At 39.3% G+C, this 27,164-nt stretch overlaps 1 protein-coding gene across 1 annotated transcript in view; it reads right to left on the bottom strand.

The window, feature by feature from the left end:
- stt3b (STT3 oligosaccharyltransferase complex catalytic subunit B) overlaps positions 1-27,164 on the bottom strand; it is a 128,760-nt gene that overhangs the window by 42,851 nt on the left and 58,745 nt on the right. The window contains exons 4-7 of the mRNA XM_062030022.1: positions 14,963-15,028; positions 11,554-11,653; positions 11,274-11,372; positions 3,952-4,098 (exon numbers count right to left, since the gene is read on the bottom strand). Of these exons, the coding sequence (XP_061886006.1) occupies positions 3,952-4,098; positions 11,274-11,372; positions 11,554-11,653; positions 14,963-15,028 (412 nt within the window). The remainder of the gene's footprint in view (positions 1-3,951; positions 4,099-11,273; positions 11,373-11,553; positions 11,654-14,962; positions 15,029-27,164) is intronic.

Consider the following 27,164-nt stretch of genomic DNA (forward strand, 5'->3'; position numbering starts at 1 on the left):
GTTGAACAGTTTAAGAAAAACCTTTCTCAAGCAGCTATTGCAAGGAATTTAGGGATTTCACCATCTACGGTCCGTAATATCATCAAAGGGTTCAGAGAATCTGGAGAAATCACTGCACGTAAGCAGCTAAGCCCGTGACCTTCGATCCCTCAGGCTGTACTGCATCAAGAAGCGACATCAGTGTGTAAAGGATATCACCACATGGGCTCAGGAACACTTCAGAAACCCACTGTCAGTAACTACAGTTGGTCGCTACATCTGTAAGTGCAAGTTAAAACTCTCCTATGCAAGGCAAAACCCGTTTATCAACAACACCCAGAAACGCCGTCTGCTTCACTGGGCCTGAGCTCATCTAAAACGGACTGATACAAAGTGGAAAAGTGTTCTATGGTCTGACGAGTCCACATTTCAAATTGTTTTTGGAAACTGTGGACGTCATGTCCTCCGGACAAAAGAGGAAAAGAACCATCCGGATTGTTCTAGGCGCAAAGTTGAAAAGCCAGCATCTGTGATGGTATGGGGGTGTATTAGTGCCCAAGACATGGGTAACTTACACATCTGTGAAGGCGCCATTAATGCTGAAAGGTATATACAGGTTTTGGAGCAACATATGTTGCCATCCAAGCAATGTTACCATGGACGCCCCTGCTTATTTCAGCAAGACAATGCCAAGCCACGTGTTACATCAATGTGGCTTCATAGTAAAAAGAGTGCGGGTACTAAACTGGCCTGCCTGTAGTCCAGATCTGTCTCCCATTGAAAATGTGTGGCACATTAGGAAGCCTAAAATACCACAACGGAGACCCCCAGACTGTTGAACAACTTAATCTGTACATCAAGCAAGAACGGGAAAGAATTCCACCTGAGAAGCTTAAAAAAATGTGTCTCCTCAGTTCTCAAACGTTTACCGAGTGTTGTTAAAAGGAAAGGCCATGTAACACAGTGGTGAACATGCCCTTTCCCAACTACTTTGGCACGTGTTGCAGCCATGAAATTCTAAGTTAATTATTATTTGCAAAAAGAAATAAAGTTTATGAGTTTGAACATCAAAATATCTTGTCTTTGTAGTACATTCAATTGAATATGGGTTGAAAAGGATTTGCAAATCATTGTATTCCGTTTATATTTACATCTAACACAATTTCTCAACTCATATGGAAACGGGGTTTTGTAAATTGGCATAGAGCAATACATTTTAAAACGTGGAGCCTCACAGTACATTTGAGTATTTTCTATCAGGCTTTACTTGCTATGTTGACATGGAAATGATAACTTTATCTAAAGGCAATCAAAATGCTGCTTGTTTGTTTGACAAATGTATTACCTCACACGCAACAAATGTATCGAAATATGGAATCAGTAACATGTAGTCCTGGCGGAATTTTGTTGGTGACTATAAAAGTACTGAATTTGGTACCAATCCCTTATTGTGAGTGAGCCAACAGAGCGCATACAAATGGAAACTGCGTAGAGAAGGCCGGGGGAGACAGAAGAGGGAGAATGGCGAAAGCGGCAACTTTACACAATAAAGAGGCTGCACAAAGTGCAATATGGAATGGATATATTTTAGCTTTAAAGCAGAAGATAAAGGTAAAGCAACAAATACTGAAGCAGTTGCTTTAAAACATGCCTTCCCAAAGGTTTCAATACTTCCAAGCTAGCTTGACAAAACACTTGAAAGACAAGTATCAATACCTGCACAACAAGTTACAAGACAAACATGTCAAAAATGTAATTGACTGCTCCCGTTATGCCCAATTATTGGCGTATTAGCGGGGCCAAAACAGCCCCGAAAACTAATGCAAGTGAATGGGCTGAATTTCATAAGTCTGTGATTGGAGCGCACTGTTACTTTGAAAAAGAAACATTTTTACGTACCGTATTTTTCGGACTAAAAGTCGCAGTTTTTTTCATAGTTTGGTCGGGGGTGCGACTTATACTCAGGAGCGATTTATGTGTGAAATTATTAACACATTACCGTAAAATATCAAATAATATTATTTAGCTCGTTCACGTAAGAGATTAGACATATAAGATTTCATCGGATTTAGCGATTAGGAGTGACAGATTGTTTGGTAAACGTATAGCATGTTCTATATGTTATAGTTATTTGAATGACTCTTACCATAATATGTTACGTTAACATACCAGGCACGTTCTCAGTTGGTTATTTATGCGTCATATAACGTACACTTATTCAGCCTGTTGTTCACTATTCTTTATTTAAAATTGCCTTTCAAATGTCTATTCTTGGTGTTGGGTTTTATCAAATACATTTCCCCAAAAAATGCGACTTATACTCCACTACGACTTATGTTTTTTTTCCTTCTTTATTATGCATTTTCGGCCGGTGCGATTTATACTCCGGAGCGACTTATACTCCGAAAAATACGGCAATTCGAATGCCATTTTATTTCATTTCAGTGTTCTAAAATTAATCAGAATGCTGTAAGAAAAGTTATTTATGTTTAATGGCAGTGCTTTACGTTATTAGATGTAGTGTCATCCTAAGATGTTCTCTTAAAATAAAGCCAGAAATGACATTTTTTGTGTTTCCTTTATTTCTAAATGTATCTTTAAATTAGGACTGCACGATTGAGAAAAAACCTAATAGCAATTTTTCTCACCAAAATTGTGATTGCAATTTGATTTGCCTTGCCATTTTTATATTTTATACATATAAATGCATAAAATTGCAAAAATACCGAATGAAGGACGACATGTTACTTTTAGACTGTCAATTAACATATGTGTGTCTCAAAGTCCCACACTTTAGATTAATATGCAATAATCTACTTTCAAAAATATTTGGCTTTATGCAGACATAATCAAGGCGTTTAAGATTTGTATCCGTTATTTCTTCAGTATTTAGACAGTGTTTATAATGGGATGTAATCATATAACAATGCATATAAAACATTAAAAAGGATATAAACTTATTTTTCTGATTACTGTAGAATTGTTTACTATTTTACTGTAATTGGAAGTTAAATAACTTTGTTATTCTTAATAAATAAACAATACAATAAAATGGACTCGTTTCTGTAAGCAAAATTTCAGCGGAAATAAATTAACATCTTAAAGTGCATTTTTTTCCCATTTTGAAAAACTAGGTCGGGTTTTCTTTTTTTGTTGCCATCACGACGTTGTTGCTCGTTTGTCCGTCCGTGTTGAAGGTCTCATATTGCCCATCTGAAGCTGAAATATTCCCACAGCACAACATTTGGCTTTTTAATTAAATTTGTTTACTCTTAATTTTTGTTACTTTGAACAATTTATCACTAGTGAGTTGAGAGGCTCTCGGTCCGTGCTTCTTGTGTGTGCAAGCTAGCGATCTCGCTCTCTGCACACGGAGAACTTTTGTGAATGACTGAAAAGAGAGCTCACTGTGATGCACAGAGTGAAACCTCTTTCGCCCTGTTTAAAGCGAGAGACGAAGAAAATAAACACACTGACACAGCAATCGATTGACTTATTGACTATCGGCCCAGACCTAGTCACCATTAAAACCTTTCCCAATGTGCAAGTGGTGTTTGTTATTGACGTACTGGCTGCCTCCACTGTAGCGCACACAAATGTAATGTTTCTTTGACTGAGGCCAGGAGGCAAAGGACACAAGGCTCAACCATTCTGATTGGCGAATCGAGCGGGGGGAACCTGTGTCACTTGCTGTTTGGTTACCGCACTAATTAAAACCTCAATTTCGATTTTGATGTTGATGAGCTGGCGACTTGTCCAGGGTGTACCCCGCCTTCCGCCCGATTGTAGCTGAGATAGGCTCCAGCGCCCCCCGCGACCCCGAAGGGAATAAGCGGTAGAAAATGGTTGGGATGGATGGATGTTGATTAATTAAATACATATTGGTACTGATACCAAAATGTTGGTATCGGGACAACACTAGCACAATGTGACTAAATATTACTGTGAGCATGCGTTGGCTGAAATACACACCTGTGTATGTGAGATATATCACGGTGAGGAAGACCATGCCAGCGGCAAGAGAGACACCAAGGAAGAAGAGTGTCTGGAATTCCTGTTTGGTCAATCTATCTCTCAGGTACTGCAGAAAGGCATACGCTTGGAGTAGTGCAAACACACCTGGGGAAAAAAAACAAGACAACACCACACCTGAGCAAACACTGTGGGCATTCTGAATAATTAAAAAGACACCATGAGGATTTTAAATTTTTAAAACTTCTGACAAGTCAGTTTATAATCGTCCCTTTGGCTGTTTTTACATATGTAAAAGATAAACATCATGGGACAGATTTCCAAATTTGTTTAACTGAACCAGGCCATCTGATTAGTTGGGCTTTTATCTCATACACACACACTTCAGTTGTACTTAATCTCCCTTTACTCAGTCATTGTCACAGAGCTCTTTAAACAGTCCGCTTAGATTGCCTTGTGAATTAATGTTTCACAATGTTTCTCTATGCTTTAGTTATCCTAGCTAAGTGTTAAGCTATTTGGCATGTTGGCTCATTAGCAGCTGAGTTAACGCTTTGCTAACTGCTAATCGTGTTGTATTGTCATAGGTTTGACATTTGGTCTAAAGTAACAGACCTGTGTACAACAATCCGTTTGGTGAATTATTGATTTAAATAAAACAACACAGTACCAAGACCCTGATGATGCTGCAAATCTTGTAGATTTGACATAAAAACTAAACATTTTACAACCTTTTGAACAACTCCCAATTGTGTGATGTCACCCTGCCCTGCACAAACCACAGTGAAGCCACTGCATGTTTCCTGGAGAGCAGCAATGGTGATGAAAGTCTGTGCTTGTGTGCCACCGTCATGAATACTGAAGTCCATGGCTCAGTCACTCTACTATCATCTACAATTGTACATCCTAAAAGCTACCACCAGATGTTCGGAGCAGCTGCTACCCATGCAACATGAAAATATATTTGCTCTCTGAGAGTTACCAAAAACTGAAAGTGGCAGATATTATTTCTGGTGGCACATTTTCAAAGACTCTTATGATACAGTTGGTGCAAAAGGCGAAAAACAGATTACTTGTATGCCTGCTGCAGTGTTAAAAGGGTGCAGATGATTCTTCAAAAGCTGCTATGTTTAACCACTCAACAATTATCATCATCATTCATCATACCGAAAATACCAAGATACTTCTATATTAAGTGATAAAACTCTTTTGCAGCAAAGTAACACACAAAGGACTTATTAGAAAGCTTTAAAACTGGGAACGTAATTCAATTTTATCTGGAAACTAGGACAGCAGGAGAGACCAAATTGTGGATCAGACACGGGCCGTTTGTTTCTGGAAAAAGAGTACCTGAGACGAGAGTACTGCAGCCTTTCATAAAACGTCTACTTCAATTGCACAATTTGAGGGCCCATTGTGTTGCTGGTTATCAGAAGAGGAAATGTGTCGCAATACACATTTACTGTTTCACTTAGTTAACAAAAAAAGGAAAAACAAGCTATACAGAAATACATCTACATACGTCTTTAGCTATGGTATGATTGCTCGGTTCGAAGGTTGGTGGTCTAAAATTTAGCCAAGGAGTTTGTTTTTTTAAACCAGTTTTTATTTTCTTAATACACAATTGGTCACGTTCGAGCTGGCTACTAAAAAATAATCTAGAACGACAAATGATTCGGACCTAACTGCTCGGATTGTATTCATCCAAATATGATTAGTAGAAAAGCAGATAGCCGTCAAAGTTGCGATTCAGAGAGTGAACGAAGGCAACAACAAGCAAGCAAGCTAACGGTTCACTAACTCGAGAGCTTGTTGTAAATGTTCTGTTTTTGCATTGCGCATTATTATGGTACACTCTTTTAGTGTATTTACGGTAATTCCCAGCATGCATTGCTCTATGCGCGGGCTCCGGTGTTTAGTCTGTTATGTGAACGGCAGTGGCCGGTTTGTTATTGTGTTCCCTCAGTAAAGTATACGTATAAAAAGAAGAAGGTTGTCGTCATTGAGTTATCAATGGTAGCAGAGGATGTCTAACAACGCTAACTACAGAGTCCCTCCTGCGTTTGAAGAAAAGAAGTCATATGAGAGCTGGAAAAATGAGGTTGAAATGTGGATACGTGTTACCGATCTGGATAAGGAGAAACAAGCATTAGCTGTTGCTCTCTCATTGAGGGGGAGAGCTAGAGATACAGCTTTGGAAATACCTGCGGATGATTTGAACAAAGATGACGGGATGAAGACCCTTGTAAAGGCATTGGATAATGTATTCTTAAAAGAAGAAAAGGACAGAGCTTATGATGCATACACGGACTTTGACAAGATTCGGAGAGAAAACGAAGTTTCCATGGTGGATTACATCGTTCAGTTCGAGCAGAGGTACAACAAAATGCGCAAATTTGACATGGTTCTTCCTGACGCTGTTTTGGCATTCAAGTTGTTGGATACAGCCAGTCTCGATGTTAAAGATAAACAGCTTGCGCTTACAGCTTGTTCAACACTTACATTTGCAAGCATGAAGTCAGCTTTAAAAAGGATTTTTGGAGACAATGTGCAGCCGCCCACATGCAGCGGGGGAATTCACATGCGCGAAGATGTTGCTTTTTATGTGGATCAAAGGAAAAGAGACGGAAGGAAATTTCGTTCCCAACCCGACCAAAAGAGGGCGCCATTGACTGGCTCAAACCCACTGGATAGGTTTGGCAGAAGATCTAAGTGCGCTATTTGCCAGAGTACATTTCACTGGGCTAAGGACTGCCCAAATAAGGCTGAACATGTAAAAATGACAGAGGAAAATGCAGAGACAGAAACAATTGAAGAGTGCAATGTTACATTGTTTTCTAAAGAGTCAGTTTCTGATGCTGAAATATTCATGGTAGAAGCCTTAGGTTCAGCTGTAATTGACACTGCATGCACCAGAACAGTCTGTGGTGAAAAATGGCTGGAGAATTACATTCATACACTGAAGGAGAGTTTACAAGAAAAAAAATGAAAATATACAGAGTAGAAGAGCTTTTAAGTTTGGTGATGGACAAGTTGTTCATTCCATAAAAAAAGTAAAAGTCCCAGCAAAAATAGGACAAACCAGGTGCCACATAGAGACTGAGGTGGTCTCAGTGAACATTCCTTTACTACTAAGTAAAAAAAAAAAGCAGTGCTTGACATTGAGAATGATAAAGCCACAATGTTTCAGAAACCAGTGCCTCTTGAGATTACATCCTCAGGACACTACTGTGTAAACATAGTGGACAGAGATTGCACAGCCACCCGTGAGAATGAACCCCAAACTGATGAAGTTCTGGCCATTAGAGATGGCATGAGTAAAGATGAAAAACTCAAAAGTATTGGTGAAACTTCACAAGCAGTTTGGACATGCCTCAGTTGATAAACTCAAAAAATTACTAATTAGTGCTGGAAGTAATGATGATGAGAGTGTTACTATTCTGAATGACATCGTAAGTAGCTGTGAAACATGTCTCAAGTACAACAAGCCCAAACCAAAGCCATCAGTTGGTCTACCAATGGCTTCAACATACAATGAAACTGTGGCATTAGATCTACACGAGCTAGAACCAAATGTGTGGTACCTCCACATGATTGATCACTTCACCAGGTTCAGTGCTGGTAGCATTGTTACAACAAAAAAATCCAGTGAAATTGTGAGGCACTTTATTCATTCCTGGGTGAGTGTTCATGGAGCCCCATCTAAGACTTTTTTGTGACAATGGAGGTGAATTCAATAACGAGGAAATGAGGGACATGGCTGAGAACTTTAATATTGAAGTGAAAACCACTGCTGCCTACAGTCCATGGAGTAATGGATTGATGGAAAGACATAACCAGACCCTTACAGAGATCCTGTTAAAAGTGAAGAAAAGCAGTGTTTGTGACTGGAAAACAGCCCTAGATTGGGCCTTGATGGCAAAGAATACAATGCACAATGTGCATGGATTTAGTCCATACCAGCTGGTGTTTGGACAAAACCCGAACCTACCTTCTGTGCTGGTTGATAAACCACCTGCCCTGGAGGGCACTACCATGAGTAAATGGGTAGGACAGCACATTTCAGCATTACATGAAGCAAGGACAGCGTTTACTGAGGCAGAGTGCTCTGAGAGAATCAGGAGAGCTCTGCGCACACAGCTTCGCAGCACAGATGAATACTACGAAACTGGAGATAAAGTGTACTACAAAAGAATGGACTGCAATGAATGGAAAGGCATTGTGGTGGTAATTGGACGAGACGGGGTGGTAATATTTGTTAGACATGGAGGCTCCTATGTCCGGGTGCATCGCTGTAGACTGCGCAAGGCCACAGATCACTACACTGACACGTCTCGTGACAGCCAAGAAAGCCAGACAGAACTTAATGCAGCAGAATGTGGCATTGAACATGTTGAAGATCTACCCAATACTGTATCTAGTGATGGAGACAGTGTGCCTAACACAGAGAATGCGGCAGGGAGCTCTAATAATGACAGAGACAGCAATGAGCAAGATAATGATCCATCTGACAGACAACCTTCTATCATAAGAACAGACCATAGTATGAATCTAAAGGCAGGACAATTCATTAAGTATGTGGAAAGAGACACTGGAATTTCACACACAGCAAAAGTGCTAGGTCGAGCGGGAAAGGCAACTGGAAAACACAAGAACTGGTACAATCTGGAGTACACTGAGCCAGTTAACCTCACTGGCACAACAAGGTCAGCTAACCTTTCACAGGTTCACACACTGCAGATTCAGTCATTGGACAGGGTGGAACAGCCATCTGATCACGAGGATGTACTTGTTACAGGATGTGTCATTTTAATCAGCTAAACTTACTGAAATCAGTAAGAAGAAGAAACACGGTGTGTTTGATGAAGTAAAAAACATGGGACAAAAATGCATTTCCACAAGATGGGTGTGTACACTCAAAGACACACCAGACGGCATAGTTCCAAAAGCAAGGCTAATGGCGAGAGGATTTGAAGAGCTAAACACAAAAGATCTCCCAAAAGACTCGCCAACATGTGCCTCAGAGTCTCTTAGACTACTCATGTCTGATATGTCAAAACCGATGGACACCCCACTCTATGGACATTAAGTCAGCATTCCTTAAAGGAAATGAGTTATCCCGAGACTTCTATGTTCGTCCACCACCTGAAGCCAAGAGTGAGGGAACTCTATGGAAGCTAAACAAATGTGTTTATGGACTAAATGATGCATCACTGTACTGGTACAATAGGGTTAAAGAAACAATGTTGCAAACTGGAGGAAAGATGTCACAAATTGACCCTGCTATATTTTATTGGTTGGATAAAGATTGTAATGTGTCTGGGGTGCTTGCTTGTCATGTTGATGATTTCATCTGGGGTGGTTCACAGATTTTCACAACAACTGTAATCCCTCACCTGCAATCTGCCTTTCAAGTGGGCAGAGAAGAACATGACAGCTTTCGCTATGTAGGCATGGAGTATGTCACTGCAAATGGAGTAACATGTATGCATCAAGACATCTACATACATAATCTCCAGCCAATTCACATAGACATCTCCAGAGCCATGAGACGGGATGCTCTTTTGACTGAAAGTGAAATTGATGACCTGAGATCAAAAATAGGTCAACTTCTGTGGGTTGCCAGACAAAGTAGACCGGATATTATGTTTGATACATGTGTCCTTGCAGCTAACATAAAACATGCTACTGTGCAGACTTTACATGACACAAACAAGGTCGTGAGAAAATTGAAATCAGAACATGTGACACTGAAGTTTCAGAACCTAAAGCTAGTAGTGTTCTGCGACGCCTCGCTGGGAAACCTTACAGATGAGGGGACATCTCATTCTGCTGATGGGTGAGGAAGGAAGATTCTCCCCTGTGTATTGGCAGTCAAAAAAGATCAGAAGAGTCGTACGGAGCACTCTTGCTGGAGAAACTCTTGCCCTTGCCGATGCTGTTGACAGTGCCATTTCTTTATCTGACCTTCATGCAGAACTTACCACAGGGAATGTATCACAACATGTCTTACCAATAGTGTGTGTCACTGATAACCACTCCCTTGCAGACGCAATCAAGTCTACTAAGTCAGTGACAGAGAAAAGGCTCCGCCTTGAAATAAGTGGCATCAAAGAACTTCTTCAGTGTAAAAGAATTCAACAGATTCTCTGGGCACCTACTGGAGAGCAGCTAGCTGACTGTTTGACAAAACGAGGTGCATCCGCACTTCAGCTCCTAAAGGCACTCAGTGTTGGAGAGTGGAAACTGGAATAGAGACTATGCTTTTGTGGACAGTTTTTTTTGTATAAGTTTTTTTGTTGATCACCATGTTCTTACATTTTCATACTTATGGACATTAATAATAGACTGTGATTTTTTGTGTTAAAAAAACTAAAAAGAAAAAGTGGGAGATTGTAAATGTTCTGTTTTTGCATTGCGCATTATTATGGTACACTCTTTTAGTGTATTTACGGTAATTCCCAGCATGCATTGCTCTATGCGCGGGCTCCGGTGTTTAGTCTGTTATGTGAACGGCAGTGGCCGGTTTGTTATTGTGTTCCCTCAGTAAAGTATACGTATAAAAAGAAGAAGGTTGTCGTCATTGAGTTATCACTTGTTTCGGTGCTTCTGATCATCTCCCCCGTTCTGCAACTCAGTGTGGCGTTTAGGCAAGGGGAAGTGTGAATACCTGTGGCTAAGGCAAGCGTTCAACAAATTTTGTTTGGATCGTATTTATATTTCTTTAAAAAAACGCGACAGTGATATTTTGGCGCATTTCACCTGTCCAGTGTCAAGGTGCACTGGGATAGGCTCCAGTAGATTTATGCTGCTTTAACATCTGCTGACTGAAGCCTTGCTTTTGAAGAATCCTCCATCAAGTCTTTTGTTGGGCGCCAAACAATCATCCATGCCACACCCACTTCAAGTCCACTACTTACAAGCCCACAATACTCGGATTTACGCATTTTCACAGACATTTCACATGCCAGAACTATTAACAATGTGATTTATTACTAACCTGCTGGCCTATTGATTTTAAATCCGTCTTACCGTCCTTTGGCAGGAACAAATTATACAAGCTTTTACTGTTCTCTTTTCAAAAACTAGTGTATAATAACTGTGCGAGTGCCTGAAAGTACTGTAAGTTGACTTTTAATGTAAAACTCTGCAGTATATGCTGTACCTCATGCAAGATTATTGTCCAACATTTCCACCCAATACATTCACCAATTTGGCCGTGTCTTTTGAATACATTCCCGTAGTAAATCACAGTTTACAGAATCAATGTTTGTATACTAAAAGTCAGGAAGCTATCATAAGTCAAAGAACATTGGACTTACCAGCAGCAGCCATGTGCTCGCTAGTCCTGATGGGCTGGAAGCCAACAAAAGGGATCTGCATTGATAGTACAAGTCCAACAATGTAGAATGTGCTGTATGCTTTAGACAGAAACAAAGGCAGAGAGAGAAGGCTTGGTAAGATATCTAAATGTCAAATGATGCCAGAATTATAATTCCAGATATAGGTTTGTGTGCACAAAAGACTTCAGTACTATGGTCTGTCAATAATTTCAACTGAAGTGTCAAGATCAAGTAATTCACATTCTACAGTGCATCTTACCAATGTAGACTCTTCTGCTGTAGCGCTGCATTAGCAGGAGCACAAACACATGGAGGGGAATCAGGTTGATGATAAACACGTACCCTCCCCATGCCGATACCTGCAACAAACAAGTGCATGCATGTCAGCCAAAAGTGGACATCTTTACATCTTTCAAAATGAGTTTTTATTTCATGAACAGAGCAACAAATTGGCTTTGAAGAACAGGCGCCAGGTTTATCTGGGGTATAAATAAAAAAGAATCCATCTGATTCATAAAATTTGTTAAGGATGGAAACTAACGTGAAGTTTGAGGAGTGACAGATGCAGTGCTAAAACAATCTTTGAAAGTCCTAGTATGTCAGGTTAATGGCCAAAGTAATGTATTGACAGAGAAAACCCTCCCTGTTAAAGCAGAGAGGGGTTTATTAGGATGAAAAAGATTGAACGAGTAGGGCTGTGTATTTAAGGGTACCTTACGATCAGCGATTCTCACAATCATTGGAAATATCTGAGAATAGCACAACCAAAGCGGATCTACTAAGCTTGTGCGCCGAAGATTGTGTGACTCTTCTTAAAAATAGGCAAAATAGTGAACACAATGAATTATCATGTCCGTCTTACTGTATATGAAGAATAGGGCCGCATGATTCTGGCAAAAATGTGAAGCATGATTAATTTTTTTGCTTAGAATTGAGATTACAATTATTTCACAAAATGTTTATTGAACTGATGAACTTAAAGAAAACAAAAAAGAACATTTTAATGGTCATTCGAGTAGAGTGGGCAGCAGGAACTCTTCTCATTGCTATTATTGTTGTTGAGCATAACAAAAAAATGCTATTATCTTCTTGTGTATACTAGAATGTGGGTGGTATATAGTTTCATTGTACAGGGTTGGAGATTCTGACATTTTTTTTGAGCGTGTGCTTTGCACAGTTTTACCATACTGTACTTTGCGGTGGCGTTTTAAGGATTTATGGTGTCTTGTGATGCAGAAACAGTAAAATACTTCCAATGCATGTCAGATCTGTGACAGGGAGGCGATTATGGTGCAAAGACGGACGATAGAGAGAGCAACTTCTGTCTGTGTGCTTGCCAATATTTGGGCCGTGAAACAATAAAATTAAATAATTCCACATATTGCCTTTACATTAATGCCATTTTATAACGTGAATTATTAAGAGGCATTGTCCTTTGATGCTTATACTGTATTTTATTCAAAAAGGCAAAAAAAATGTCATTTAAAACAAATCTTAATTATACTATAAACAATTTTTTTCTGAAACGTTTTAGATCATATCGTTCTAAAAACATGAGATAGTCCCTGAATCGTATCGGTAACGACAACTATGAAATCGAAGTTAAAACAAATCGTTACACACCTAATACATCATATTACTTTATTTTGTTTTCAGTTAAAAACCCCTCATTTTTTAAGGTGTGGCAGCTAATATGTTGCCGTGGCGCACCGCCACAATCAATTATATTACCGGGAAACCCTGCAGTGTCTGCTTTTGTATTTTTTTTCAATGGCTTATGATGATATCAACACATCTCCAAATGTCTATATAAAATAATGTCATTTTCTTGCATCTGGTTCATTCCAGCGCAATATGGTAAAACTTGCCGGTGTTTTTGACACAAGCGGGGTGTCTCCCAGAGCGCTCCAGCATGCTAAAAAGTAGGTTCTCTTGTCTAGATTGCGTGTTTATATAGCCCAGAAAAGGTGGTACAGATTAGTTGTGTGCTACATGTTACCCAACATAGCAAAACATCACAGGTTGGACCATAATGCAGCCAATGAGTGCAGAGTTTGCACGAGACTGGCAAGATGCCTCTGTGTGTGTATATAATGTGGAGCTTTAAATGGTCAATTGACTACTTTAAATAGCAGCTCAAACAACAAAGGTTGATACAAATCTGGGGTATATATTATTTTCTGCAGTCTTAAATCATAGGCCACACATCATACCACACTTCTGAACAGTAAACAATTAGGATTGTGTTTCTACTACAGGTTGTTGATACAGCATGTTGCCATTTATAACCAGAAGACAACCAATGTTGTTATTTTGAGAAAAGGTATAATTTGTTTCTTCAGTATCTTATCATTCCATCCCATAGGTGTGCGTTGCCAAAAGTGCTTAATAACTATGAACAGCACCAAAACTTCTAATCGTATTGGATTTTTCTTCAGATTTTTTTGAACAAAATGAAATACATCAAAATATCATCCTTAGATTTTTAGTGTGCAACCCTAAAATGGAAAACTTTTGCATGCCCCTGATGTAAGGCATTCACATTTTTCCGTCTAAACAGGCTAAATAACACTAGCGTAAGCAATCTATGAATAGTTCGCTAAATAACTTTACAAATGAAATACCTTTCAGATTGTGATAATTTAATAAATACACAAGACTAATCCTGAAATATATCTTAGAATAAAAACAGTCTTCTGTATTTAGCAGTGTCACAATCCTCAATTAAGCAAAATACCCAAGATCTTAAGTGTTTATACACAGGGATAATGAAAATAAATTACTTTAAAAATGAGCCTGACAGGAGTAGAGATTAATGCATAATGCATTCCCTCGGCTCAATACAGAGTATTTTTTTAATTTTTTATTATTTGGACGGGGGGGACGGGACGGGGGGGGTGGGGGTGGGGGGATAGCAGACTGCATATAAGGTAACAATACATGTGCACGCGCACACATAAATACATATACGTATTAACATATACACATATATACATATTTATACGTATATATACACATACATAAACACATACATAAACATATATAAACATACAGTCATGGCCAAAAATATTGGCACCCCTGCATTTCTGTCAGATAATGCACCCCTTCTCCCAGAAAATTCTTGAAATTACAAATGCTGTGGTGTTCATATGTTTATTTTTTTTGTTTGCATTGTGCTTTTTGAAGTATGCTTTGAGTCGTTGTCCTGCTGGAAGACCCATGACCTCTGACGGAGACCCAGCTTTCTGACACTGAGCCCTACATTATGTCCAAACATTCATTGGTTGTCCTCAGATTTCATGATGCCATGCGCACAGCCAAGGCATCCGGTACTAGAAGCAGCAGCTACGCTAACATTAGCTTGCAGCAACAAGTCGTCCAGAAAAAAAACAAAAAAAAACTGAGGGACTTGCGAGCATTACTACCTGATTCATGAAGATACAGTAATAGAAGCCATCACAACTTTTTAATATTATCAATTAAAAAAAAATGTTTTTAGGAAACTGGCCATGATACTGTATTTATTTGCTTTTGACCATGGTTTACTTGTTTAGTTGCCCACCCTGATTATGTCAGCCATAGCAATATGATGGGACAACTTCCAAATTGTTCGGGCCTCAATTAATATATCAGCCAATTGTGTCAATGTGTGTGTGAATTATACATACCATGTAAAAATAGCACAGACAACAGCCAATAGTCCAAAAAACTGAGCCTGTCTTCACAGATTTCACCTGGGGAAAGAAGAAAAGTGTTAGTTAGGAGGAAAAAAGGAAACAAACCATGAAGTAGCACTGTGATGATAATCATATTGACACAGGGTTCTCCTTCAATTACTGCGGAAAAACAGCTGCTTTCTTTTGCAGAAATTCCACGGTACTTTCATCATAACCTCTGTGAGCATTCTACTTCAACTAATATGTACAACATGTACTGTACATTCAATCTTGAAATTGTATTTATACTAAACACAAATATGTAATGCATTTATGCGTGACCAAAACAATTTAGCTTGTGAAACAAAAGAAAAACAAAATACCATATTTACAATCAGACATTATCCACACAGAGGTAGGTACACAATGTTCTTTAGTGAGCAGTAACTTATGCATTCTAGTGTTATTGTAACTACCTGTTGTGAACTACCTTTACATCCTTTGTAACTGAGCTACTGTGTGGAAGAATTTCCCTTATAAAGTTTGTCTAAGTCTATTTCTATTAACGGGTGCCATTTTGATATGCAGATTATTGACCAGTGGAGTGAGTGGACCTCATCCGCCCAAAAAAGTGCCTCAAGCAACAATTAAATCATCTAAACAGAATAATACTTTTTTATACATGAGAAGCTGCAGGTACCTGACAATCATTAGCACTTAGATAAGTGTCTGTACATCCACACTTGCTGCTTTTGTCTTTTTACACTGCTTAGCAATAACGACAAGGTTAACAATGCTACAACACATGTTGACATAACTGTATAGCGGCCGACCGTGCATGTCAATAAGACGAATGCGTTGAACAAGACTTAAGTTGATAGACATGTGAATTGTCGACATAAACGAGACAGTTTGCATGTCATGTCTTTTTGTGGAACAATTTCCCTTGTGGATCATTCAAGTTTGTCTAAGTCTAACTTTAACTGTAGCTTTCAACACCAAGTAGTGGTACAAGACATTTCCTATTTACCTGAAAAATAACATGATAATAGCAGTAAGTAGTTTACAAGCATCGGCAGGTAGTTGACTAATATGACTAGGAGAAGGAAATGGAATTGTAAGCCCAAATTCTGCCTGTCATTTTTAATGCGAAGCAACCTTTTTTTTTTTTTTCCCCCTGTTGGTACCTGTTTTTGTGACTCCCACAAATTTTAATCTAAACCAAAGAGGCATGGCAGAATATTAATAAAACCAATTTCCCTTTTCCAAACAAGGCTTTTTGGAATTTGCCAGAGTTCCGTCAGCAAATATCTCCATATTTGGTAAAGGTTTACCTGAAGAACCTTGTGCGAATCCGCCATTTTTATTCAGTTGTAGCCCAAAATTGTAGTGAATAAGTTCCTTATTTTTGTCTGTTCTCTTCAGTGATGTTGATAGGTTATTAATTAAGTTTGTCCCCGGGACCCACTGATTTTTGTGGGTCCCTGGGAAATCCAACAGGTCCCAAATCCATACATCCATCCATCTTCCTCCGCTTATCCGAGGTCGGGTCGCGGGGGCAGCAGCCTAAGCAGGGAAGCCCAGACTTCCCTCTCCCCAGCCACTTCGTCCAGCTCTTCCCGGGGGATCCCGAGGCGTTCCCAGGCCAGCCGGGAGACATAGTCTTCCCAACGTGTCCTGGGTCTTCCCCGTGGCCTCTTACCGGTCGGACGTGCCCTAAACACCTCCCTAGGGAGGCGTTCGGGTGGCATCCTGACCAGATGACCGAACCACCTCATCTGGCTCCTCTCGATGTGGAGGAGCAGTGGCTTTACTTTGAGCTCCTCTCGGATGACAGAGCTTCTCACCCTATCTCTAAGGGAGAGACCCGCCACCCGGCGGAGGAAACTCATTTCGGCCGCTTGTACCCGTGATCTTGTCCTTTCGGTCATAACCCAAAGCTCATGACCATAGGTGAGGATGGGAACGTAGATCGACCGGTAGATTGCGAGCTTTGCCTTGCGGCTCAGCTCCTTCTTCACCACAACAGACCGATACAGCGTCCGCGTTACTGAAGACGCCGCACCGATCCGCCTGTCGATCTCACGATCCACTCTTCCCTCACTCGTGAACAAGACTCCGAGGTACTTGAACTCCTCCACTTGGGGCCAAATAACATGTTTTATTTCTTTCTATTTCTTGTATTATTCTATTTCTGAAATTGTAGCATTAAACTCATTTGATGGTGGTATGTTATATGGTTATAATTAACAGATATATTCATTTATGTTCCAAATGTGTCTGAAATTAAACAGAATTCTAAATTTTGCGTTCCCTTCTCCTGCTTGCAAAATAAAAATGGGATCTTGTAGTAAGCAACATGTATGCGCAGACAGCGTCAGAACATAATTGTTGACCACTATTCAGAGTATTTTTCATCACCGCCATCACAGAATGTTTTTTTTTATTTTTATTTCAGTCCAGTTACTGCACATCCCCTAAATGTTAAAACACCATCGACACAATTTGGCACAGCATCAAGTAGTGGAAAAGAAAATAAACCCATGTTTACATATACATATATACACTAGCATGTCGTGATACTGTGTACAGGTGATCATGTCTGCGCTGAGCAGATGCACAGAAGGCTGAAACAGTGATTGGTCTGCTGACAACACGGTTCATTTTGCTAGTTACACGGCCTTCATCCAATGACTATTTTGATAGTTGACTAAAAATGTACTATTAATGATTAGTCGATTAATGAGATTATGAAGGTACACATATATAGTAGCCCTAATTTAGCCATTGGCTTTTGATTTCAGCTTGAGATATATTTATTCAATTAGGCATACCAAAGAGGACTACTTCACTATGAAATATTTATTTTTATACTGTAACTATGTTGCTCATTAGGCAAAAATAACTATTGCATTTGTTTTCATTTAAAAGCGAGGGCCAACAAAATGCTGATGAAAACAAATATTTTTTACATAAACAAAAGCCCAGTCAAAACAGCAGTAATAACAAAACGACACCAAATCCTAGCTTCAAAATAAAAGAGCATTATGTGCTGTTAAGAAAGTTTCACACAGGTATATAGACACAGTTTAGCTAAAATTACATTTAAATGTACTTTTCATACAACTTTGTCTCTCTGTTGTTAACTCGCTAGCTAACAATCTGACGGAGGAGAGACAAGCCTCTGCTTTAAATGCTCCTGCATCAGACGTACATCTATGAAAGCCAGGTCCGCTTTGCAAAGTTATTCATGACGTGCTTAGTTTTCACTCGCTGTATTTTTGTAGAGACTAGAGCTATTTGTCTCTTTGGTTGCTCAGTGGTCACCAGTAATGCTGACACATCCATATTTTTTGTCTGGAAAAACACGACTATTAATGACAAATAAAGATATTTTAAATGTTATCACATATTTTTGTCAACAACGTCAATGTACGGTTGCACTTAAACTAAGTTAGTGTGACTTTAAACACAAGTTGTTGTTCACAATGTATGTTTTTTTTTTATGGGAAAATGAGGGGCACCCATAGTGAGTGGACTGCGTCCTTTCAAATTTGAATGTGTCAGGGACGAAGGACGCGTACCATGCAACATCAATGCCTTGTTGTGGGGAAAACTGGTTCGTACATGCACAAGCATGCTAAAATTATCTGCTGTTGCCATTTCTAATACAAAGTAGCATATAGTTCCAACTTTTGTATCTGTCAGTAGATGTCATATGGAAGAGCTAAAAACTACAACATGGCTGACAAGTTGGAGACGCAGACAAAGGGCGCTCGGCCTGAAAGAGGCGTAAATAATACCGCTCAAAAAATGGCGCATCCTGAAGAAACAGTCAGAAAGAGGCTTGAAGATGGTCTGTAGAACAAAATCTATGCACAATTTTGACCAAAGTACCACCATTACATGTTACGTAGTGTGAATGTCGGAGTGCATGATGGGTTCTCACTTCTCTGTGAAGCGCTTTGACAATCTAGAAAAACATTATAAAAATATAAACCATTATTATTAATAAGTTAAAGTTTAAGTACCAATGATTGTCAGACCAGGTGTGGTGAAATTTGTCCTCTGCATTTGAACCATCCCCTTGATCACCCCCTGAGAGGTGAGGGGAGCAGTGGGCAGCAGCAGTGCCACGCCCGGGAATCATTTTTGGTGATTTAACCATTTCCAACCCTTGATGCTGAGTGCCAAGCAGGGAGGTAATGGGTCCCATTTTTATAGTCTTTGGTATGACTCGGCCGGGGTTTGAACTCATTATAAGAAGTGTTTAAATGTGCTCTGCCTGGGTTTGAGACTAGACCTGGGCTACAGGTGGGAATCATTGGCTAACCCAACAAGGGACTTCTTACAGTAGCAACAGTAAAACAGCCTTCTTTCATCTCCGTAATATGTCCACCACTAATGCTAAGATCCTTATTCATGCGTTTGTTACGTCTCATCTCGATTACTGTAACTTATTTTCGGGTGTCTCTATGTCTAGCATTAAAAGATTACAGTTGGTACAAAATGCGGCTGCTAGACTTTTGACAAAGACAAGAAAGTTTGATTATATAAACACCTATACTGGTTCACCTGCACTGGCTTCCTGTGCACTTAAGATGTGATTTTAAAGTTTTACTACTTACAGATAAAATACTTAACGGTCTGGCTCCATTTTATTTTGCTGATTGTATTGTACCATATGTCCCCGCCAGAAACATGCGTTCTAAGAACTACGGCTTATTAAGCCGGAGTTCTTAGTGATTCCCAGAGCCCAAAAAGTCTGCGGGCTATAGAGCGTTTTCTATTCGGGATCCAGTAATTTGTAATGCGCTACCGGTAACAGTTAGAGATGCTACCGCAGTAGAAGCATTTAATTACCATCCTAAAACTCATTTATGTACCTTAGCCTTTAAATAGGCTCCTTTTTAGACCAGTTGATCTGCCGTCTCTCTTTTCTGCTCTGCCCGAGAGGTTATCAGGTGGCCACAGATTAGTTTCCACGGAGGAGGCTGTAGCTGTTCCAAGTTGGGACCCGGGATGGACCACTGCTCTATGCCACACTTAGTGACGTCTCTGCGCTGCTGGCTTATCTACATACAACAGGATGCACTGCTGGCCTCACTATGAACTGGACTCTCACATTATTAACTGTATCCACTTGGCATCCATTTTACCGCTCACTCAAGGGGGGCCACCCCACATCTTCATAGGTTTATCGTTCCCATTGGGTTGAGGTTGACCTGATGTGGGATTTGAGCTGAGGATGTAATTGTGGCTTGTGCAGCCTTTTGAGACATTTGTGATTCAGAGATATTTAATTAAACTTTGATTGATTGACTTTGAAATTCTAAATATTATGTTAAAATATACGAGGAATACAAGGTTATTGCCTTGAAAGTTTAAATTTTCATTATTATAATTATGTATTATTTAATCAGTGGTTAATTTGTTCTCAAAGTAATGTTGACAATATTGTTTTTCTTAAATAATTTGTAGGTCAATATATCGTAAAAGTTGTTAACGGCCCAGGCCTCTGTGAGAGCATACAATTATAGACTATGGCCGTGTTTTGACAGGGTACAGTTGAGCTGAATGGGTCATTAGGAGACACAATGGAGCTGGATAGATCTAATGCCGAGCTATGACAATTAACAAGCATTTGTGAGGAAAAAACTGGAAGGCCTCAAAGACCAATAATGAGCTCGACAAAAAAAATGTGTTAAAAAAGATGAGTAAAAAAACACAAAAGACAGACAGAGCAAATCATGAACAAAGACGAAGCCAATTAAAGGAGATGAAAGGAGGAAAGATGGAGAGGAGGAAATGAAAGACACCTTTGGGTAAATAAAACTAATAATTAGAAGCAGTGTTGCATGGCCATGAGGCTTGTTTTTCAGACCACTTGCCAAATAGAACACAGCACAGTCGTGAGTGGATGAGTAATCAATCTGGAGGGCACATCACTTCCAGAGACGGTCCAATCACCAATTAGTGAGTTGAAATAAAACAAGAACCGATCCAAACATGTGAGGCAGAAATATGCATAGTTAAAGAGCTTCTTTATTTTTGCAACAGAAGTGTGTGTTTCCTGATATGAGAAAAGATTGTTTCCTTCTGCAGAACAGAGTGACGCCATACTAGGAAATGCATGTGAATAAGGAAAACATACTGGGTTCCTTAGAACAAGACAAGACTTAAACATTAACTTTAGGCAAGGGCGGCGTGTAGGGTGTCAGAGTTAGGACAATTTTACAGGCTCTTGACTGGTAGGGTTTTTCTTTCCATGGGATGCAGAATTGTGTATTTAGGTGGGGTTTTTTGTGTTAATACTGTAAGAATTGTACTTACTACGCACCAGCTGTTTGACTGTAATTTGCATTTGAATTGTAGTTTACATTAACGAATTTGGAGGTGTTGAGATCACCATGTAAAATCTTTAGGTTTATCCGTAGCATGTCAATAGCAAAGCCAAAATATATTAGCATCAAGCTAGCACATATTTGGAAAAGTGGAACCTTTTTTAATTGCGTCGGAGCGTTTTTTGAGTCAATTTCTTTGTTGGCATTGAAAATTGCAGCATTACCTACAGGTAGTTTGGCAGAGTCTGCTCTCAGTGCTGCTGGAGTGATCGCCAAGTGCCGAAGTGTGAAGAGCCGACTGAGTCGGTAACCGGGCGTGACATCATGCACAATCCAGGTACCGTAACAAGGAACTGTTAAAATTTACATGATTTGGTCTGTGCCAAAAAAGTACTGGATTCAGTACCTATCCCTAGTTGCATAGTGTGCACATCCAAACAAATCATTAAGCTACGGTGACACGTTAAGCATTAACAATACTACCCTTCCCTCCTCAACCACCATTGCTTGATTGAGACGTGAAGAGTAATGTTTGCTCACAGAGGCAACCAGGCCGCGCGCCAAGCCGCAACCGACCGTAACAGCAACTGTGCACCGAGGGATCCCGAATCCATCCCCCCTCAAAGACATGCCAAAGTAATGGATACAATAATGTTTTATATGGCCAAATAAATTAGCTGCATTGTTTTATAAGTCTCAGAGTTCAAAGCGTAGGAAAAACGTATTGGCTTATAGTCCGAAATTTACAATAAATGTAATGCATTCAGAATGAATAATGATAATATAAACTATACGAACAATATAATAATAATTTACAATAAATTAATTAAAGATACACAAATCAATGTATAAGAGAATCATAGCCCCTGAATCGTAATAAGAGTCGTGAGTAGGGTTGGGTATCGTTTGAATTCGAACGATTCCGATTCACTGTTTCGATTCCGATTCCTGACGATTCTCGATTCCGATTCTTTTAAGAGGCAGGGTCAAAAAAAAGTTTAGGATATTTTAAATGAGCTAGCTAACCTACAGTCTTTCTGAATGAAATAGTCTGACATTCTCCATCAATTTTAAGTCTATTAACTTTTTATGACCTTTATTATAAATTCCTCACAGGGCTGTTTTCAACTAGAATATAAATATCAAATCTATGAACTTGAATATGAATATTATAAATTATGAATACATTTTCCCAGGGGTACACTTTCCTCAAGAGAGCTTTATTTTTGAAAACCTCATGAAAACACATTTACACATAAGTGTATGGTGCTGCAGGAAACCTCATGAAAACACCTTTACACATAAGTGTATGATGCTGCAGGAAACCTCATGAAAACACATTTACACACACAAGTGTATGATGCTGCAGGTACTTAAAAATGTTACCGTGCTCCCACTGATGGGCTAACCTGGTGCAGAAAAGCAAATAAACAATAAGAAACAACTTGCAAAACCCACTCCAGATTAGCAGCAGGTACAGTATAAAATCAGAGACAGTTCTTGTTTAGGAAAATGACCATATCCGCCTTCTCAGGCAGGATGCGTGAGCGTTCTGGACAGATAGTGTCTCCTGCTGTGGAAAATACACGTTTGCTGGGTGTGGAAGAAGCTTGAACGCATAAATAGGAGAAAGCGAGATCTGACAGTAAAGGATAAGTCTTTTGTTGGTTCCACCACCATGCAGCAGGGTCGTCAGACATAAGTATCAGTGGAACGTCCTGGTACATCTGCAGCTCTCTCTCCACTCGTTTCTTGATGGACATGGAGCTCTGTTATTTCGCGGTTATTTCATTTTTTTTTGTAAAGTAAAGCCACACTTTCGACCACAGACGCCCGCTATCCATGCTTGAGCTTGACTGACTTGCTCGGCTATGCTAACACTTCCGGGGGTGGGCGCTTCTTCGTTGGTGTTCAGCGGCTTCTTCTTCCGGTTGGCGGACATATTTTTTTCCGGTCGGCGGATTGGGTATCGAAACTAGGAATCGAAATTCAAACTTTTGAACGATTCCAGGAGAATCGGAAAGTTAGTCCCAGTTCCAATCGATACTCGATACCCAACCCTAGTCGTGAGGTGCCCAAACATTTCCATTTTTAAATGTAGTTGACTGCAAACAGTAGCTGCTTTACGGTATTGTGCAGGTCAACATAATACAAATAAAACATTTTCCACAACCTAGAAGTGTCTCTAGAACAATAACATGTAAATGGAAGATGAACAATAACCTAAATTGGTGTAGTGCTACAATCTCTGCTCTTGTAATGAGGCAAGTATAAGTATTTAGGAAAGGAAAAGTAATGAAACAGTGATTAAGTCAGAGAAACCCAATACATTTTTCCTTTGGCATTTGAGCTCAGTTGCAGCATTTTTCAGCATTAGCATGTACATGTTTTAAGAGGAAAACAAATTTAGTTATAATATTGAAATGCTATGGAAGTTGACATTATATGCTTAATAGTGTTTCATTGTACCCATTAAACCATATGTAATTGTATTTAAAATCCACAAAGTATGTCTAAACATCACGAAAGGCCACAGATTCAGTTGGCTATTTTGAATATTCCGCTCCAAATATCTTCGGCAATTTCCGTACATTCTACGTCACGATAGGAACAGTTTTGCACTTTGACCATATTATCAGATCAGTCATACTGGAAATATGCAAAAAATGGAAAGCCATGTGCTGCTAAAATAATCCATCTAGAAACCACCAAAAATACTCCATTTACATGTCGTGAACTGAAAATTAATCAAATATGAGTGATATTGTTATTATACGCAGAGGGCCTCTTTTAGCGGCGCATTGATAGCAATGAGCTAATGGTATCTTACGCTGCTAGTGTTGACACACTAAAGCCATCAGCTGCTTCTGCTTCGTCTCAAACTTGCTAAAAGTAAATTCTAGATTATAATTCATGGACCGAGAGGCTAGTCCACGTTCACATCCCCTGAGATAGTGAAAAAGACGCTGGTTGCTGCAACTTTTTTTTTACCCTTAGTGCGGACTGCGATTGATTCTTCATCTAAACGGGATTATGTGAGCGCTCTGTCAGTCGACATCCCAGCAAGTGTGGAAATATTACAGTAAGTGTTTGTTTTATTATGGTTTATCATAGTTAGTTTGTATGTTTAGCACCTAGCAATGCTGTTGATGCTATATTGTTACAATAAAGCTACATCCGCTTGGCACTCGGCTTCTATAAGTTATTACTCATACTCTGAATTTGGGCTCAAAAATATAAGGTAATTTTTCCCAAAGTAAACTTTGTTGGCTCTCTCAAGTTCTTCTTGACCAGCATTGTTGTTGATGGGGAAGGGATCTGTGGTTGCTACTTCTACGTCACAAATTACTTGACTGGCTTGCTCATTATCTCTCAAAATGGCTCGGGAATCTAAGATTTACACTAATTTGATCATATCTATTCATTCGCAAACTTTGGAAGTCTTTTGTTGTCATAAATCAGATATGTATGATAATAGCTTCAATATAGAGGCAACTTGTTTTTTCACTCTACCGGTACTTTAATACCCTAATCCCCTTATCGAAGTCTCATGAAGATTGCAAATATGTTTTTCTTATTTTTAGTTTAATGATGAAAGCAAATGATCAAAAAATAAACAAATACAGCAAGATATTGATTAGAAAAACCCTACTTTAATTCTAGTAAGACGGTGATTGGGGAAATAATCGATTTTAGATGCATCCCAATTCGGACATTGACGATTATAAAATCGATTAGTAAACGTCAATCGATATTTTTATTGTAAATAAAGTAACGCAGACCGTTCTAAGGCTGAAACGACGCGTCGACGTAGTCGACGTCATCGGTTACGTAAATACGTCGACGCCGTTTTTGTGCGTCGACGCGTCGCATATTTACGTCACACTACCGTCATGGCGGACCGCAAAGCAGACGATCAAAGCAGACGATGCGAGCGGTGCGAGCGAGGGGGGAAAAGCATGCCAAAAGTGGTCAAAAGTGTGGGAGTATTTCAATAAACGGCCTAATAATGTTGTATGCACACTGTGTCGAGCGGAAATGGCCTATCATAGCAGCACAACGGCTATGAACGAACATTTGAAAAGAAAACCATCAACTAGTCAATCGTCCGCGCGAGCATACGTTGTCATCATTACACAAAAACATGAATGTGTCATTTGTATCTGCTAGGGGTGTAACGGTACGTGTTTTGTATTGAACCGTTTCGGTACGGGGCTTTCGGTTCGGCACGGGGGTGTACCGAACGAGTTTCTAAGCTAAAGCTAACTTTAGCTGCTAAAGTCTTAACAAGCTGCTTCGCTCCTCTGCGTCTGTCTCAGCACGCAGCATTGTCCCACCCACACAACCATCTGATTGGTACACACGCAGCATTGTCCCACCCATACAACCATCTGATTGGTACACACGCAGCATTGTCCCACCCACACAACCATCTGATTGGTACACACGCAGCATTGTCCCACCCACACAACCATCTGATTGGTACATACGAAGCATTATCAGCCAATCAGCAGTGTGTATTCAGAGCGCATGTAGTCAGCGCTTCAGGGTGGAGCAGATAGGTGTTTAGCAGGTGAGCATCAGGCAGCGGACTCTCCCCAAATGATAATAAACACCTCCCAGTCAACTACTAGTAACATCACTATGAGCCCGTTGACCTTCTAGAAATATAAACTGCAGCTCAGCTCACTCGCAGTCCTGGCTTGAGGTGAAGGCTAATTACCTCTCGTTCCAGCCACATCGACCCCTTCTGAGCGCCTATTTTCAGCTGCTGGGAATATTGTAAACAAGAAAAGAACCAAACATGTACACATGCTAACCTTTCTTCATTACAACTGTTAGTCACTCACTGGAATGAGTAGAATTGGTTATTGTGTACTGTGTTGGACTGGATGTTTATTTTGCACATTTTAAAAGCAATACTTAATGTTTACAGTGCTCCAGAATATTTAGATTGGCACTTTTTTGTATTGGATGTTTATCTTTATTTTTGCACATTTTAGCAAATAAGCAATACTTTCACTTTTGTTGAAATGTTTACACTGTTGTTACAGAATATTTCGTTTTGCACTTTTTTGTATTGGATGTTTATCTTTATTTTTGCACATTTTAAAGCAAAATAAGCAATACTTTTACTTTTGAAATGCTTATACTATTGCAGAATATTAAGATTTGCACTGGATGTTGACTTTTATATTTGCACATTAAAAAGCAAATAAGCTACTTTTAATTTTGTTAAATGTTAAAAGTTTTAAATGTTTACATTGTTACAGAATATTTAGTCATGTTGTTGTCAATGTTGACTGAGTGGCCATACTTCTTTTTTTTTGTAAATAAAAGCCATGCCTTTTGAAAAAACGGGCCTACATTTATTTTTTCATCTTCATTTTGAATAAAAAAAATAATCGGTAAAAGGAAAAATAATCTATAGATTAATCGAAAAAATAATCTATAGATTAACCGATTAATCGAAAAAATAATCTATAGATTAATCTATAGAAAAATAATCGTTAGCTGCAGCCTTAGACCGTTCTAAAAATTGGCTGACTGCAGCCGAGTGAGCCACCTCACAGAGAAATCCTACCAACTCCTTTATTATAGGGCACTTGTGTTCCAGTTTTGCACACATTTCCATTAATTTAATAAATGTGATGGGTTATAATTTAACTGTTTATTACAAATACACTGTTTTTAAAAGTTGCAAGTGATGAATGCTTATTTAGTGAAACAAAAAATGTATAACTGCACCAATATAAATTAAAGATGCAGCAATAATCGATTTCTAATCAAATCGTAGCTCCTGAATTGTAATCGACTCGTGAGGGGCCCCAAAAATTCCCACCTCTAGTGATCGCAGTTGCTGATATAAA

This window comes from Entelurus aequoreus, linkage group LG20, assembly GCF_033978785.1.
Source record: "Entelurus aequoreus isolate RoL-2023_Sb linkage group LG20, RoL_Eaeq_v1.1, whole genome shotgun sequence".
Taxonomy (NCBI): Eukaryota; Metazoa; Chordata; class Actinopteri; order Syngnathiformes; family Syngnathidae; genus Entelurus; species Entelurus aequoreus.